This window comes from Ahaetulla prasina, chromosome 3, assembly GCF_028640845.1.
Source record: "Ahaetulla prasina isolate Xishuangbanna chromosome 3, ASM2864084v1, whole genome shotgun sequence".
Classification (NCBI taxonomy): Eukaryota; Metazoa; Chordata; class Lepidosauria; order Squamata; family Colubridae; genus Ahaetulla; species Ahaetulla prasina.
In genome coordinates this window covers 156,604,369-156,621,523 of record NC_080541.1, presented here as the reverse complement: position 1 = coordinate 156,621,523, position 17,155 = coordinate 156,604,369, and the positions used below count along the sequence as shown (strand labels likewise).

Sequence of the window (17,155 nt, the reverse complement as noted above, 5' to 3'; positions counted from 1 at the left end):
ACTGAATATAAATTCAGCTTGGTGTCTGAAAATGTACATTCCATAAATGTTACATACTTCAGAAGAATCCTTTCTCTACTTTTTATTTCTCTCCCAAACCCACCAATCAAAAATGTGGAAGCAATATTTCAATTGTGCTATATAGATATATGCTTACAAATTCTGCTGCGTACTTGCAGGTTTTCCCATTTATATAAAATAAATCTGAGTCTCCAAGAATCGGAAACTGATTTATACATAAAAGTTATTGTCATAGTCACTCTGCATCTGTTCATTATACTCCATTGAAGATACTGATTTTAATTCTGAATTCACAAACTGCTTTTGAGCTGGAACTCAAATTCGTTTACGGTTTCTAACTGTAAGGAAAAAAACCACACATACTATATAGAATTCTCACAATGATTGTTCCAGTTCTCCATACTCACACCCAGTAGGTATTGCATCCAGATACAGGCATAGTTCGGACATATTGTGAGTTTGATCCAGAGTATCACAATAATAGAATAGAATAGAATAGAATTTTTATTGGCCAAGTGTGATTGGACACACAAGGAATTTGTCTTGGTGCATATGCTCTCAGTGTACATAAAAGAAAGATACGTTTATCAAGATACAACATTTACAACACAATTGATGATCAATATATCAATATAAATCATAAGGATTGCCAGCAACAAGTTATAGTCATACAGTCATAAATGGAAAGAGATTGGTGATGGGAACTATGAAACAATTAATAGTAGTGCAGATTCAGTAAATAGTCTGACAGTGTTGAGGGAATTATTTGTTTAGCAGAGTGATGGCCTTCGGGAAAAAACTGTTCTTGTGTCTAGTTGTTCTGGTGTGCAGTGCTCTATAGCGTCGTTTTGAAGGTAGGAGTTGAAACAGTTTATGTCCAGGATGCGAGGGATCTGCAAATATTTTCACGGCCCTCTTCTTGATTCGTGCAGTATACAGGTCCTCAATGGAAGGCAAGTTGGTAGCAATTATTTTTTCTGCAGTTCTAATTATCCTCTGAAGTCTGTGTTTTTCTTGTTGGGTTGCAGAACCGAACCAGACAGTTATAGAGGTGCAAATGACAGACTCAATAATTCCTCTGTAGAATTGGATCAGCAGCTCCTTGGGCAGTTTGAGCTTACTGAGTTGGCGCAGAAAGAACATTCTTTGTTGTCCTTTTTTAATGATGTTTTTGATGTTAGCTGTCCATTTGAGATCTTGCGATATGATAGAACCCAGAAATTTGAAGGTTTCTACTGTTGATACTGTGTTGTCAAGTATTGTGAGAGGTGGAAGTATGGAAGGGTTTTTCCTAAAGTCTACCACCATTTCTACGGTTTTGAGTGTGTTCAGTTCCAGATTGTTTTGGTTGCACCACAAGGCTAGTCGTTCGACCTCTCGTCTATATACGGATTCGTCATTGTCTCGAATGAGACCAATCACTGTTGTGTCATCTGCGAACTTCAGTAGCTTAACAAATGGATCATTGGAGATGCAGTCATTGGTATACAGAGAGAAGAGAAGTGGGGAAAGCACACAGCCTTGGGGGCCCAGTGCTAATTGTACAGGTATTTGATGTGATCTTGCTTAGCTTCACCTGCTGCTTCCTGTTTGTTAGGAAGCTTGTGATCCACTTACAAGTCTGTTCCGGTACCTGTAGCTGGTTTAGCTTAGTTAGAAGAATGTCTGGAATGATGGTATTGAATGCTGAACTAAAGTCTACAAAAAGGACCCTTGCATAGGTCTTTGGAGACTCAAGATGTTGTAGGATGTAGTGCAGAGCCATATTAACAGCATCATCTGTTGATCTATTTGCTCGGTATGCAAATTGCAAGGGGTCTAAGAGCGGATTCGTGATGGTTTTCAGGTAGGAAAGCACTAGCCTTTCAAAGGTTTTCATGACTACAGATGTTAGAGCAACTGGTCTGTAGTCATTCAGTTCCTTGATGGTGGGCTTCTTGGCACTGGGATGATGGTAGAGCGTTTGAAGCAAGAAGGAACATAGCACATCTCTAGTGATTTATTGAAAATATGGGTGAAGATGGGGGCCAATTGGTCAGCACAGACTTTTAAGCAAGAAGGAGTTATCTTGTCTGGGCCTGGAGCTTTTCCTGGCTTTTGTCTGTGAAATAGGTCCTGCACTTCCTTTTCTGTGATCACTAGGGGTTGTGAACCCAATGAAATGGGGTCAGTTGTAGGAGGCTTGGCTGTTGTTGGTGTGTCTGAGATGGGGTTGTGGAGATAGGTGGCTGTAGTTTCCTTTCAAACCTGCAGTAAAACTCATTCAGGTCATCTGCCAGTTGTTGATTACCTTCAGCCTGGGAAGGAGGTTTGCCATAGCCGGTGATATTTTAAGAGTTTTCCACATGTTTGCTGGTTCATTTGCTGAAAATTGATTCTTTAGCTTTTCAGAGTAGCTTCTTTTTGCTGCTCTTATCTCCCTTGTTAGTGCATTTCTGGCCTGATTGTACAGCATTTTATCACCTTTTCTGTAGGCTTCCTCTTTGGAATGTCGTAGCTGCTTAAGTTTAGGTGTAAACCAAGGTTTGTTGTTACTGTGTATTCGCAAGTTCCTTGTAGGTACACATAGGTCTTCACAGAAGCTGACATATGATGTTACAGTATCTGTGAGTTCATCCAGGTCTGCAGAGGTATCTTTAAAAATATTCCAATCAGTGCAGTCAAAACATGCCTGTAGCTTTAATTCTGATTCCTCCGTCCAGGTTTTCACTGATTTAATTATTGGTTTTATGGCTTTAAGTCTTTGCCTGTAAGCAGGTACAAGGTGAATCATGCAATGATCAGAGTGTCCTACAGCTGCACGTGGTAAAGACCGATAGGCATCTTTTAGTGTTGTGTAGCAGTGGTCTAGAGTATTCTTGCCTCTGGTGGGACAATTGACATGCTGAAAGTATTTTGGTAGTTCTTTCCTTAAGTTTGCCTTGTTTAGATCTCCCAAAACAATGGCCAGTGAATCAGGGTGTTTGGCTTCAGCCTCCATGATTTGGTCAGCTAGAGTTCGTAATGCCTCGTTTACACAGGCTTGTGGTGGGACATAAACAGCAATTAGAAGAAATGAGGAAAATTCACGAGGCGAATAGTAAGGTTTGCAGTTGATAATTAGAGTCTCTAAATTGTTGTCACAGAATTTGTAAATTATGTTAAAATCTTGACACCAGGTTGAATTAATATATAGGCATAAGCCTCCTCCTTTCTTTTACCAGATGTTTCTGGAATCCTGTCTGATCGTTCAATTTGAAATCCTGGAATGTTCAGGCTGCTATTTTCAATTGATTCATTTAACCAGGTTTCAGAGAAGCATAGGACTGCTGAATTGCGAAAATCAGAATAGTATTTGTTTAAGAGGAGTATTTCATCCATCTTATTTGCAAGTGAGCGTATATTTGTTAGGAAAATTGAAGGCAGAGGAGTTTTAGTGCGAGTTCTTAGCTTGATTAAGATCCCAGATCGTTTACCTCGTTTCCTTCGTTTCCGTCGTTTGGTTTTTTTAGTAATCCATGGCTCCGTGGGAATTGCCTCCTCCTGTGTTAGAATCTCCTCCGTGTTTGTAAAGACAGGCGGGGGTGAGATTAAAGAAAGCTGCTCCTTAAAGAAATGTTCCTTAATTTTTAGCAGATGGTCTCGTGAGTAGGAAATCCGTAGTGAGTCACAGAGAACAATTAGAAATAAAGTAACAATTAGAGAGCATTTCACCGAGGCAGCCTTCGTCGGCGCCATCTTAGGTTCACATAAACGAATATTGCAATAAAGCAAGTCACATGGATTTTTTTTGTTTCTTAGTGCATATAAAAGTTATATTGCAACAGCTTTATGCCTAAAAATGTACATAACTTAATTTAAAAAAAATTGACAAAACTGCTAATCATCATCTGATTAATAATAATGAAAAAGGCTGAACTATTGCAAAAATTGCAGGAATTATCAAAATGTGTGAGAGACAGAAAGTTAGCAAATGCTGTTTGGAAAAAGCACAATAGATATGCCAAAAATCTTCAATTTGTTAAAAAAAAAAGAATCCCTGACGCACAACAAAGTACAAAAAATAGGCATGCTATTTGCCTGCATAGAGGTAGGTACCTTGATTTACAACCATTCATTTAATGACTGTTCAAAGTTACCACAGCACTGAAAAAAGTGCCTTAAAACTAATCCTCGCAGTTATAACTGTCATAGCATCTCCACAATCATGTGAGGACCTTGGAATTCAGGATGTATTTATGACAGTGGCAGCATCCCAAAGTCATGTGACTGCAATTTGTGACTTTCCCAGCTGGTTTCTGACAAACCAGCTAGGACCTACCTAGTGGCAATGAGGGAGGCGAGGCGCTCATATGCCTCCACGCTCATTGCGTCGGCAGATAACCGCCCGGCCGCCCTGTTTCGGGTGACCCGCTCCCTCCTTCATCAGGAGGTGCGGGATGACCCGTTGCAGGGACGTGCCGAGGAGTTTAGTGGTTATCTATACGATAAAATCGCTCAGCTCCGGGATGGTCTGGACCGAAATTGGGATGATCCAAGCGAGGGAGAGGAGACACGTCTTGTTGAGTCCATTTGGGATGAGTTTGACCCTGTGGCTCCGAGGCGTGGACAGGTTGTTGGGGAGACTTCACGCCACTACATGTTTACTGGACCCGTGTCCTTCCTGGCTGGTACTGGCCACTCAGGAGGTGACACGAGGCTGGCTCAGGAGATTATCAACGCTTCTTTGTTGGAAGGGTTTTCCTGCCGCCTTGAAAGAGGCGGTGGTGAGACCCTCCTCAAGAAGCCCTCCTGGACCCAGCTATTTTGGGTAATTATCGTCCGGTCTCCAACCTTCGCTTTGTTGCGAAGGTTGTAGAGAGTGCTGTGGCGCGGCAGCTACCCCAATACCTGGATGAAGCCGTCTATCTAGACCCGTTCCAGTCCGGTTTCCGGCCCGGTCATAGCACAGAGACAGCTTTGGTCGCGTTGGTAGATGACCTCTGGAGGGCCAGGGACAGGGTTATTCCTCTGCCCTGGTCCTATTAGATCTCTCAGCGGCTTTTGATACCATCGACCATGGTATCCTGCTGCGCTGGTTGGGGGATTGGGAGTGGGAGGCACCGTGTATCGGTGGTTCTCCTCCTATCTCTCTGACCGGTCGCAGACGGTGTTGGCAGGGGGGCAGAGGTGGGCGCGAGGACCTCACTTGTGGGGTGCCGCGGGGTCAATTCTCTCGCCCCTTCTGTTCAACATCTATATGAAGCCGTTGGGTGAGATCATCAGTGGCTTTGGGGTGAGATACCAGCTGTACGCTGATGACACCCAGCTGTACTTCTCCACCCCAGGCCACCCCAATGAAGCTGTTGAAGTGCTGTCCCGGTGTGTGGAAGCCGTACGGGTCTGGATGGGGAGAAACAGGCTCAAGCTTAATCCCTCCAAGACGGAGTGGCTGTGGATGCCGGCACCCCGATTCAGTCAGCTGCAGCCGCGGCTGACTGTTGGAGGCAAGTTATTGGCCCCAAAGGATAGGGTGCGCAACTTAGGTGTCCTCCTGGATGAACGGGTGTCGTCTGAAGATCATTTGACGGCCCTCTCCAGGGGCCTTCCACCAGGTTCGCCTGGTTCGGCAGTTGCGCCTTCCTTGATCGGGATGCCTTGTGCACGGTCACTCATGCTCGTTACCTCTCGCTTGGATTATTGTAATGCTCTCTACATGGGGCTCCCCTTGAAGTGCACTCGGAGGCTTCAGTTAGTCCAGAATGCAGCTGCGCGGGTGATAGAAGGAGCTCCGCGTAGCTCCCATATAACACCGCTCCTGCGCAGACTGCACTGGCTACCTGTGGCCTTTCGAGTGCACTTTAAGGTGTTGGTTACTACCTTTAAAGCGCTCCATGGCTTAGGGCCTGGGTACTTACGGGACCGCCTGCTGTTACCACATGCCTCCCACCGACCCGTACGCTCTCACAGAGAGGGACTTCTCAGGGTGCCGTCCGCCAAGCAATGTCGGCTGGCGGCCCCCAGAGGGAGGTCCTTCTCTGTGGGGCTCCACCTCTGGAACGAACTTCCCCCGGGTTTACGCCAAATACCTGACCTTCGGACATTCCGTCGCGAACTGAAGACACATCTTTTTATTCGCGCGGGGCTGGCTTAAATTGATTTTAACAAATTTTTAAATTCTTAGAAATTAATTTTAAATGGGGTTTTTTAGCTTATTATATATTTTACTTCTCAGGCCAATTTTAAAATAAGTTTTTTAACTGCATTTTAAATTTGTATATTGTACCGTCTGTTTTATTCTTGCCTGTACACCGCCCTGAGTCCTTCGGGAGAAGGGCGGTATAGAAATCAAATAAAAATAAAAATAAAATAAATAAAATATAAACAAAGTCAATGGGAGAAACCAGATTCACTTCACAATCCCAGATTCGCAACCGTGCCAAACAAAGGCGTAAATCAAATGCAATTCATTTAACAATTGCCTTGCTTAGCAACAGAAATTCTGGTCCCAATTATGGTCATAGGTCAAGGACTACCTGTACTCCGTATTTTATATTCTCTCTTCATATATTCTGATTGTAATGTAGCTTTATGAGTATTAGTATTCTGAATACTAATGTTTATTTATTTATTTATTTATTTAAACTTTTATACCGTCCTTCTCCCGAAGGACTCAGGGCGGTGTACAGCCTTCATTAAAACAATTAATATACACACTAAAATAACAATTAAAAAACTTATTCAATAAAAGGCCAAAATTAAAACCGTCCAATTGACCATATAAAATACCCAATATAATTACAATTAAAAAATTTAAAATTTAAAATTTAGAATTTAAAAATCAAGCCAGTCCCGCTTGGATAAATAAATAAGTTTTCAGAAAGGTCCGAAGGTCAGGCAATTGGCATAAACTGGGGGGAAGTTCGTTCCAGAGAGTAGGTGCTCCCACAGAGAAGGCCCTTCCCCTGGGGGCCGCCAGCCGACACTGCTTGGCGGACAGCACCCTGAGAAGACCCTCTCTGTGAGAGCGCACGGGTTGGTGGGAGGCATGCAGTAACAGCAGGCGGTCCCATAAGTTTGATGAATGCTTTATTCAGAAAGACAAGCATCTAGCATCCTCTTCATTATCTTTTTGGGGAGATATAAATTTTAGATTTCCAGTGTTCATGAGCTTTGATGCTTTCAAATATTTCATCTTATTTTTTGGTGATTCTTAAATCAATATACTATCATCATGCAACCGTCATAAACACATGCCAGTTGGCAAATTGCCAAATTTTGATCACGTGACCTTAGGGATGCTGCAATGGTTTTAAATGCGAAAAATAATCTTAAATCACTTTTTTCAGTTCCATTGTAAAATTGGTTACTAAATGAATTATTTTAAGTCAAGCATTATTCTATATAAGTCACTTTGTACTGCTTCCCCAATTCCCACTTCTTTGATCCACATATGTAATGCATTTATTCAATCCACTGTTTTTGGTACATTTTTGCTGGACTAGTTCTGTTTTCCCCTCTTTTCATACTGTTTCCAAGTATCAGTCCCACCATTACTACTCTAATTGTAGTCTACTATATTTATAGACTTTTATGCCAAATAAATGTGTTCAGAATTTACATGATTGATAACAAGAACTGATATTCTCTTACTCAAACTAACATGTTCTTACCCACATGTTTCTAAGGCACATCCCAACATAGCATGACCCATTGCTTCCTCTATTCCTGTAGTTCCAAGAAACAAATACACAACCCAAAGAATACACAAAAAATAAACCCTCCAATGAATGTGCACACAGTGTCTTCCTGAACATCACCTAGAATCTTTTTGCAGTAATGTTATTCTAGTCTGTACACACATTCTGGCATTTATCTGTATGGATCAATCCTTTTTATATCTTGATATATATATTTAATTATTTTTCATTTATGAATATCTGAGGTTCAAAAAATAAATAAAAATACCTTGTCTCGGCAGGTGCCAAATTAGGATCCAGAGAAACTGTCTCAGTTGTAATTTCCACTTTTCGTACACTCCCAAAAAAATCAGTTATCAAGACATTATCAGGATTTCTCTGGAACAGATCTGTCCGGTGTCCAGGTGTTGACACACATAAACTTTTAGGGCATACCTGAAACTATAAAGAAGATACTTCATTTGAAATATTCAAGAAAACCTTTGCTGCATTTCTATTCCCAATTGCTGCATTTTGTCCCTACAGTGATCATTTAATACCACTATACAACTTGTGATATGGTTTTTTAATTCCCCGACAGGAATAATATTGGAATCTAAATAGTTTAATTCATTTTTAGTGTGAAAGGATTAATTTAACAGAACTGACAAACCATATTTCTATTGTTGGTACCTTGTTACAGAGTTACATGCATTTCCTCTCCAAATTACACATTCTAGGTATTTGAATAATTTTCTAGAAATCCATAATTTGGTGTTATATTAAAATCAATTTACCTCTAAACCAATCAAATCCTAGTTAGAAATTAGCACAGTTTCTAAAAACGACTGCTTGCCCCATTGAAGAGTATAAAGAAAAAAGCAAGAATGGAATATTCAAGCACAGGAGATAAATCTATCTACCTACCTACCTACCTACCTACCCACCTACCTACCTACATAGAAACCATCCATCTTACTCGCAATCCCTATAGCTATGAATCATCCTAAAACCATTTACATGTGCTATTGAGAAATAAATCCAACAATATTTAATGGGGCCACATATCTTCCCCCCAGGGGAAGAGCGTTCTCTGTGGGGGCCCCGGCTTTGTGGAACGAGCTGCCGGTGGGACTCCGTCTTCTCCCTGATCTTCGGACCTTTAAACGCGAGCTCAAGACTTTCTTTTTTCACCAAGCAGGGCTGGCCTGATTGATTGATTTTAATATTTGGGGGTTTTAGCGGGCTTCTTAACAGGGGTTTTTATCTTTTGTAATTTTTTATCTAATATTTTTAAGTATACAGCGGTTAAATTAGATTTTTAATCTTGTTATGGTATTTTAAATTGTTTTTGGATTATTGTCATTTTATTTGCTGTACACCGCCCTGAGTCTTCTGAGAAGGGCGGTATAAAAATGTGAATAAATAAATAAATAAAATAAATAAATCTGTAAATATGAACAGGGTTATAACTTTACATTTTCCTAGATATAAAAAGATAAAGTAAAATTTAAAACTGTTAAAGGTGAAGTCCTTGTAAATCTGCTACAAGATCAGCAAATTGTATACTGTAATTTCTAATTCACTGGCCCATTTTCACAATATTTCCAAGATGGCACTTTATTTATCTGTTAATTCTGTAGTTTCTAGTAAATTAATGGATTCCAGAGAACACAAAATTAATGAGACAAACTTGTTCAGAATGGAATGATCTGTTTATCATTATAATACAGGTAGTCCTCAACTTATGACTGCTCACTTAGTGACCATTCAAAATTGCAACAAACCTCCTCAGGCCTACTTACAACCCAGTTTTAAAGTTCAAATGGCTTCTCCCCCCCCCCATAGTCACGTGATGACATTATGGGTGCTTGGCAACAGTCCCACATTTACAACTGTTTGCAGCATCCTGCTGTCACATGACCATGATTTTTGGCATCTTTTGCCAAATTTCTGGCAAAAAATGCCATTTGGAGAAAATGACAATCATTTAATCACTGTGCCAATCACTGGCACAAAAACAGTCATAAAATCAGGCATGGTTACTCTTAACCACCATGAAGGTAACTTCAGGGTCAATTATGGTTGTAAATCAATGATTACCTATATATCCTTCATTCTCAAGATTATACCCTACATATCCTTTAAAAATAGATTTTTGTCAGATTTAATAATGAAATTTCTTTCTCAGATGAACACTGGTTGCTTACTCATTTCTATATCACTATCAAGCTTGGCAATGTGAGCTTTTTATTGGAAAACTGATGATATCTTTTCTAGTGACAAGATAACCTGCAACTGCATCTGTAAACTTTATTACTAAATGATTTAACACAGCTGCTCTCTCATATGAAAAAAGACTTTGAGATTTAGATTCACAACTCATATCTTTTGGCATCGTATGTTAAGCAAGATTGAATTTAAAGAGGACATCTCTCAAATCTGCAAAACAGAATATACTGTAAGTGGATAGCATGTACACCAGGACTTTTTGCTTAACATAATATGAAAGATTTTGAGAGACAAGCTAATCCTTATCTATTAATATATGAATATATAGATATGTCCAATATTGCTGCTTCATATCACCTAGCTATACATGTATGCAGAATTTCCATTTAGGTAAAAAAAAATCTGTTTTAAAAGATCATATATGGAAGAATGGCCAGGAGTCTGTCTTCTCCTTAGGTATTAGTGGAAAATTTCCATCATATGCAGACTGATTTGCTACATAGCAACCCAATCCTAACCGCACCACTGAATACTTGGAGCTCTGCTGCATAATTCCAATTTTAAGAAGGCTTCCAGAAGAGGTATGGTCCTAAATCTTCTAACCACATTAACATTTCAAATAAATGAAAAAAAGCTTCCTAAGCTTGCCTAGCAGAGTGAGAATCCTTCGCAATTCAGTGAGATTTACTTCGGGGAGGGGGGGGAATCATGCTTAGGATTGGATTCTGAATGTCGCTAGTTATTTACCACACACAAGCAGGGTTGGGTAATTAGTTTTCCCAAGAGGCAACATGAGACTGATTGATTGAATTGCACATTCACATCATATTTCTGGAAAAAGGAACTGAAAGCCAGATTGGGACTACCCATAGGCCATAAAATGCCTAGATCCTTTTTACTGGCACATCTATTGGCTCTCTTCTACTAGTCAAATTCACGGAGCTATGTCAGCGGTGTCAAACTCGCAGCTCACAGGCCAGATGCGTCACATGCTGGCCCCACCTGGTTTAGCAAAGTGGGAAAAAGTCCTGATACGTCACGTGACGACGCCGTGATGCCATGAGTTTGACATTCCTGAGCTATCTCATATCATCAGATTATTGCTCTATTACATAGGACCTTTCCAGTATCACAACCAAAAATCTTCCTAGCAACTATAAACTTGATTCTTTAATTAGTCATGGCAGTGACATCATTTGCTCATTGAGATTTATGTTCAGTATCAATCACTTATGCTTCTTTTTACACTCTGTGATTAATTCTTATATTTAACTTCAGTCAAGGCTAATATGTTTTTCAGCTTGAGTCAGGAACCAAGCAATGTTCTGAATCTTGCATAATATAACTTTTTAATATAACTGAGCTGGAAGACAGCATTGTATGCAACAGTCTAGAAACAATTCAAACTTCAACGTACAGTGCTTGTAATGAAAAACACAGCTTTGCTACTAAGATTCCACGCTGTAAAAGGATTATTTTTTTAATAAGGTAATGTAGATTTAAGCCCTAGATTTAAGGCTAATTTAACTTGAGCAAATCTCATTTTGGGGGTTTAAAACTAGAAAAAAATGTTTTCTTCCCAACTTGATGCAATACAGTGACAATGGGGGAAATAGGAAAGGATGTTAAAAGGATTATGTAAAATTATACAAAACATACAGCTTTCCAGTAGTGGTTTTATAAATAGCAAGATAAATAAGTATTTACCAGGTCATTCATATTCGTCTGGCTTGCTGGATTAATTTCTTCTAAAAATTCCAAGACGTAAAATGTGTATCTATCCATCAAATGGACACCTATGCCAAGATCTGGTTGATGCTTCAAAAAGAGAACGTTGTTATAAATACTGAATTTACTATATATAAATGTTTAGCAATGAAATCTGAACGACACACTCTTATATCTACATCCTCTGTCAACAGTTGATTAATCTCCCAAACTATGAATAGCTACTATGTGGTACAGAAAGGAACACAAATAGATAAGGCCAAGCAAAATATTGTATATGAATGTGCTGGAAAGGAGCTATACAGAGATGTAACACTAGCTCTATATTTCAATCTACCAAACCTGTTCGGACTAAGAGAAAGACAGCAATCCTTTACCTGCTTCTCTTATCTTTCAGAATTCATCCTTCATTGAAAGTGTCACAGTTCTGTAGAAGTGAGTTTAGCCCTCCAAAATATGCAATAAAATATACCAAAGTTCTCAGAAAAGGATTGTGAAAGTCATGACTTCCTGGAAAGTCATGAATAACCTAAAGTAGGGTCGTAATTTCCTTTTTATTTATTTTTTAAATCTTGTTTTTCTTTATAGCACTATTAATTAATACTGCTATTTATAAAACAAATTCTCGTTCCACTATAAATGCAGTATTTTCCAGCAGAAGCAAGATTCCTATTAAATCTTATACAGCTAGATACCCACCAAATTAGGATAGATTTTCATTTGGTGACTGTTATCTATATATAGTTAACATATGAAACGATACACTTACAGAAAGTGAATCTTCTCCAACTTGGCTGCTAGCCAAAGCCATTATATTGGGAGAATAAAACCGTTCATACATGGATGCTCCTTGGCATGTATCAATGATAAACAGCAATTCATTGTACCTAGAAGGGGGAAAAAAGCATCCTTTATGCCTTTTATGCCAGCTGGCCTCTAAGCCTTCTACAATAATCAAGCACAACAAATTGTCCAGCTACAAAGTAAAGCCCTTACTAGTATATAGAGTAGAATAGAGTAGAGTAGAATAGAATAGAATAGAACAGAACAGAATTTTTATTGGCCAAGTGTGATTGGACACACAAGGAATTTGTCTTAGTGCATATGCTCTCGGAGTACATAAAAATACAAGATACATTCATCAAGAATCATAAGGTACAACACTTAGTGATAGTCATAGGGTACAAATAAGCAATCAAATCATACTAGGAAACAATCAATATCAATATAAGAGATTAGCCATATCTTCCTTTATCCATCAGCTGTGGTGACTTCATCCAGCCTTATAAACAAAATGCGACTTTAAAATAAAGTCTTCCTGGAGATTTCACCTCCAGGATTTTTGCCATTAACAAACAATAATGTACCTTTATAAACTATCCAGTTTTATCACCATTGCATAGGGGAAAAAAGGGCTGGTGATTAAATCCAAGATGTGTTTTATTCAAAAATAAAATCCTGAAATCTTACACTAAGACAGCTCCATGTCAATATAAACCTCCTGAAGTCTTGTGTAGGCTTCCTTTTGCAAAGGATCTGTCTGCTCATTCAGAACCAAATAACAAAAGTTTTTGATTACTACTACCTTTGATTAACTATTATGCAAGATTACACATACTTTTTGATTTTTACAGATCTGCATATATATTTTGCTACCTCTTCAACCGTGTTTCCTGATGGTGGAATCTAGAACAATCTAGAACAATTTGAAAAGGAAATTTTTGCTATAGTTGTGTTCATGCAACCCCAATATAAACTTACCCTTCCAACCTTGGATAGGTTTTTAGAAATCTCTCATACATGTAAGTTGAGTTGCATAGCAAAGTACCTCTTTCAATATATTTGTATAGTCCTAATATCTAAGATTTAACCCTTATACCTTGGATGCCAGGTAGTACTTTAAAGATCAGTGATGCAAATGACCCAATAAATCAGTCTATATTTTCAAACCAGCCAATCAAAAACAAGCACCAGCTCTGACAGACATTTCTGGACAGAGGACACTGAAAAAGCCCAGTGGGTTCATGACTTGCCTTGTACAGGGGACCTTAATGCTTAGCTGTACAATCTGCTAGATGTACATTATCCATAATATCATAAAAGGCCTGTTATTAAGAACACAAAAGCCTGCAATTACTGCAGGTTCAAGCCCGGCCCAAGGTTGACTCAGCCTTCCATCCTTTATAAGGTAGGTAAAATGAGGACCCAGATTGTTGGGGGGGCAATAAATTGACTTTGTAAAAATATACAAATAGAATGAGACTATTGCCCTATATACTGTAAGCCGCCCTGAGTCTTCGGAGAAGGGCGGGGTATAAATGTAAACAAAAAAAAAAAAAAGGTAAAACTGTGAACACTGTTAATGCAGATGTTGACAGTGCCGTTAATTGTAGGGGAGAATAACTGACCAGTTAAGACTTGCTGTAATAGTATATGAATTTTTGCTAAAACCAATGGTTGCAAATAAATGTACTAAATGAAATGAAAATTGTAAATACATTTTAGGTAGATCAGAAGAGCTAGAAAAATGCAGGCACACTAGAAAGCAGGGGTTAGAAATTACCTCCTTTTCTGCCACATTTGTTCAAAGGCATCAGCGAGTTCCACATTCGTGATTTCTTCCGAATCTTGAAATTTCAAGAAACCATTCCCACCATGACCTTGGAGGGGGGAAAAAAGTCAGGATATTCTAAAAAGTATTTTCTGAAACCTTCAAGCAAAACAGTTGGCATCCAACTATAACAATGCATAAATATGCTCTCACCCACCAGGGAACCTTATATTACCGCAGATGAAAGAAGCAAGGCAAACAAAACAGTAAGCAATTGCTTTGTCCTTTGGAACTCAGCCTGAGCAAGCTGAGAAGCCCAATCAATTCAGATTTAACATTTAAGAAGTCTGTATTACCCACGTTCCTCCAAACCTCCCCTGAGTCACTGCAACTACTAATATATGCAGCCACACATCTTGAATTCTCTTTTAGATCTAGATTTCCAGAATTATAATATATACTGTAGTTCCAAGCTAAGTTAGAACAATTCCTATAGTGCTTGAACAGAGTGTTTAAACATTCACCATATTCAAACATGTGCTGGGCTACATTTTTTTAAAATTATGATTTTCTGAATAAACCACTGACTCACAACGTGTACAATCCAAGGATCTCAGTATCCCTTTGGCCCATCTCACCATGCAGATCCCAGGACTGAATAGGAATGAGTTTTTAAATAAGGGTGGGAATGGGGGGACACCGATGTGTTGTTTTTTGCTTGTGTGGTTATATAATATGCAACTGAAGACCAGTTCTTGCGCTGAAGACCAGTTCTTGCGCTGATTTTAAAATCCTAGTTTTATCCATATTCATATCAATGACTGCAATATAAGTATTTTAACATGAGAACAAAGAATTACGGAAGGCTATGTTTCTGATTGTGCATGAATCATTGCCTATAAAGAATATTAGTAAAGAACAGGGCTTGTATTAGTCTTTTCTACAGAAGACAAGTGTGAGATAAATACAAGTCCCTCTGGGATTTCTACAGTTTCAACAAGCCTCATCTAAACCTGGCTATCTCCAGGGTCAGAGTGGTGGTGGATCCTTGTAGGGATATGTTTGTCTTTTGAATAACTATTTGATTTTTTTTTCAGATTTTCTCCTTTTATTATACAGAGTAGAACAGAATTTTTTATTGGCCAAGTGTGATTGGACACACAAGGAATTTGTCTTGGTGCATATAATTTTGTATTCCTGTTGGGTCTTTATTGTAATATTTCATAAGCTGCTCAGAGTTGGAGGGAATCACATATCATAGTAACCATAAAGTTATTAGTTGTGCTTTCAACTAGTATGATATGTGACGTAACCCTCACCCTAACATTGGTAAACTATAAATCAAGAATTAGGAGATTGTGTGGATATGTCCACTGTGTGATGGATCAATCATCAAAATAATTACAATGGCCTTTTCCAAACTGATGAAAATGACCAATTTAAATGGTTATGAAATGTTTAATGTTTATTGGCCACTACTGAGAATTCTGAGAACTAAGTCCAACCCATAAAATCAAACTAAGATACTCCACACATACAATCAAACAAACATTTCCAAGACAACTTACTCTAGAAATCTGAGTCTCTCAAAATTCTGTATTTAATTCACTATTCAAGGGTTCAAGATCAATTGCAGGCATAAATGTTAATTATATTTCAGGGATTCGACAGATTAGCACTGGTTTTTCAATGCCTCAATATACATATGCATTGCAAAGCTTGAATTCACAAGAGACATCCAGTTTCTATTTTCCTGATACAGACATGCCTAGGCATTCTAATATAGGTGGACTTTGACTTATGACCACAATTGAGCCCAAAATTTCCATTACTAAGCAAGATAGTTATTAAATGAATTTTGCCACATTTTACAACCTTTCTTGCCACCATTGTTAAGCGAATCATTACAGTTGTTAAATTAGTAACACGGTGGTTAAGTGAATCTGGCTCCCCCATTGACTTTGCTCGTCAGAAGGTCACAACCATCATAAATACATTCCAGTGGCCAAGAAATTTTGATCGCGTGACCACGAGGATGATACAACGGTTGTAAGTATGAAAAACTGTTATGTCACTTTTTCAAGTGCCATCTTAACTTCGAATGGTCAGTAAACAAATGGTTCTCAACTGAGTACTACCTGTAAATGTACCAAAGAGTAAGCTACACAGGAAATATGCAGTCTCAAAGAAGAACAAATTAGTCCAACTGTCAAGGCTGTGGAGGTATTTCCATTATCATTATTACCATAGGAAATGCCAAAGAAAATACAATTACCTGTCATATATATGAGAATATTGCTTCTGTCATCAGAAAGCAAACGTTTGGAACGAGGCGCACTTGCTGGGATTCGGCCTGTTAACACTCTCAAAAAATTTTCCACGGTAACCTGAACAAGACAGCATCCTGTTTAGAGTTTGCATTTAATCTTACAGGCATTATTTTCAAATGAACTGTCCAACAAAATATACACCACTGCATATTACAGCTCATTAATGTATTATTAGCTCAGGTTAAGTCATCATATTTCAGCCTCCATAATATACATTCAGTGCTTTGAACACCTGTCAAACTTTATTATTTTATCTCTGGGAACAATTACAACCTTTTCTTACCAGCAACACAACTGTGTGTTGCCATGGAAAAATGCTCATAATCATATTTTAAAGCTTTAAATTCTGCATGACAATTATGGAAAACAACATTCTAGTGATTAAAAATATTTGATCATAAATTATCCATCTGCCAGCAAAAAAAAAAAGTCCTACTATGAAATCTCAAACCTCACACCTACTGGCTCTGAAAATAATTTTCTAAAGTTCCAAAAGTATTCAGAAAACCATGCCAGTGACAATAACTAACAGTGCTCAAAATCTCAACTCCTGTACCTGTACTGTAGTCCTCATTTAGCAGGAATTGGGCCTGGCAGGTTTGTCTTTAAGCAAGGTGGTTGCTAAGTGAGAGATCATGTGACCATATCTGTACTTT

The 17,155-nt window shown here is 38.6% G+C and overlaps 1 protein-coding gene across 1 annotated transcript in view; it reads right to left on the bottom strand.

The window, feature by feature from the left end:
• The window catches only part of PIGK (phosphatidylinositol glycan anchor biosynthesis class K), a 131,182-nt gene that overhangs the window by 101,716 nt on the left and 12,311 nt on the right, over positions 1 to 17,155 (bottom strand). The window contains exons 5-9 of the mRNA XM_058175271.1: positions 16,445 to 16,556; positions 14,182 to 14,278; positions 12,388 to 12,505; positions 11,598 to 11,708; positions 7,948 to 8,120 (exon numbers count right to left, since the gene is read on the bottom strand). Coding sequence (XP_058031254.1) covers positions 7,948 to 8,120; positions 11,598 to 11,708; positions 12,388 to 12,505; positions 14,182 to 14,278; positions 16,445 to 16,556 — 611 coding nt within the window. The remainder of the gene's footprint in view (positions 1 to 7,947; positions 8,121 to 11,597; positions 11,709 to 12,387; positions 12,506 to 14,181; positions 14,279 to 16,444; positions 16,557 to 17,155) is intronic.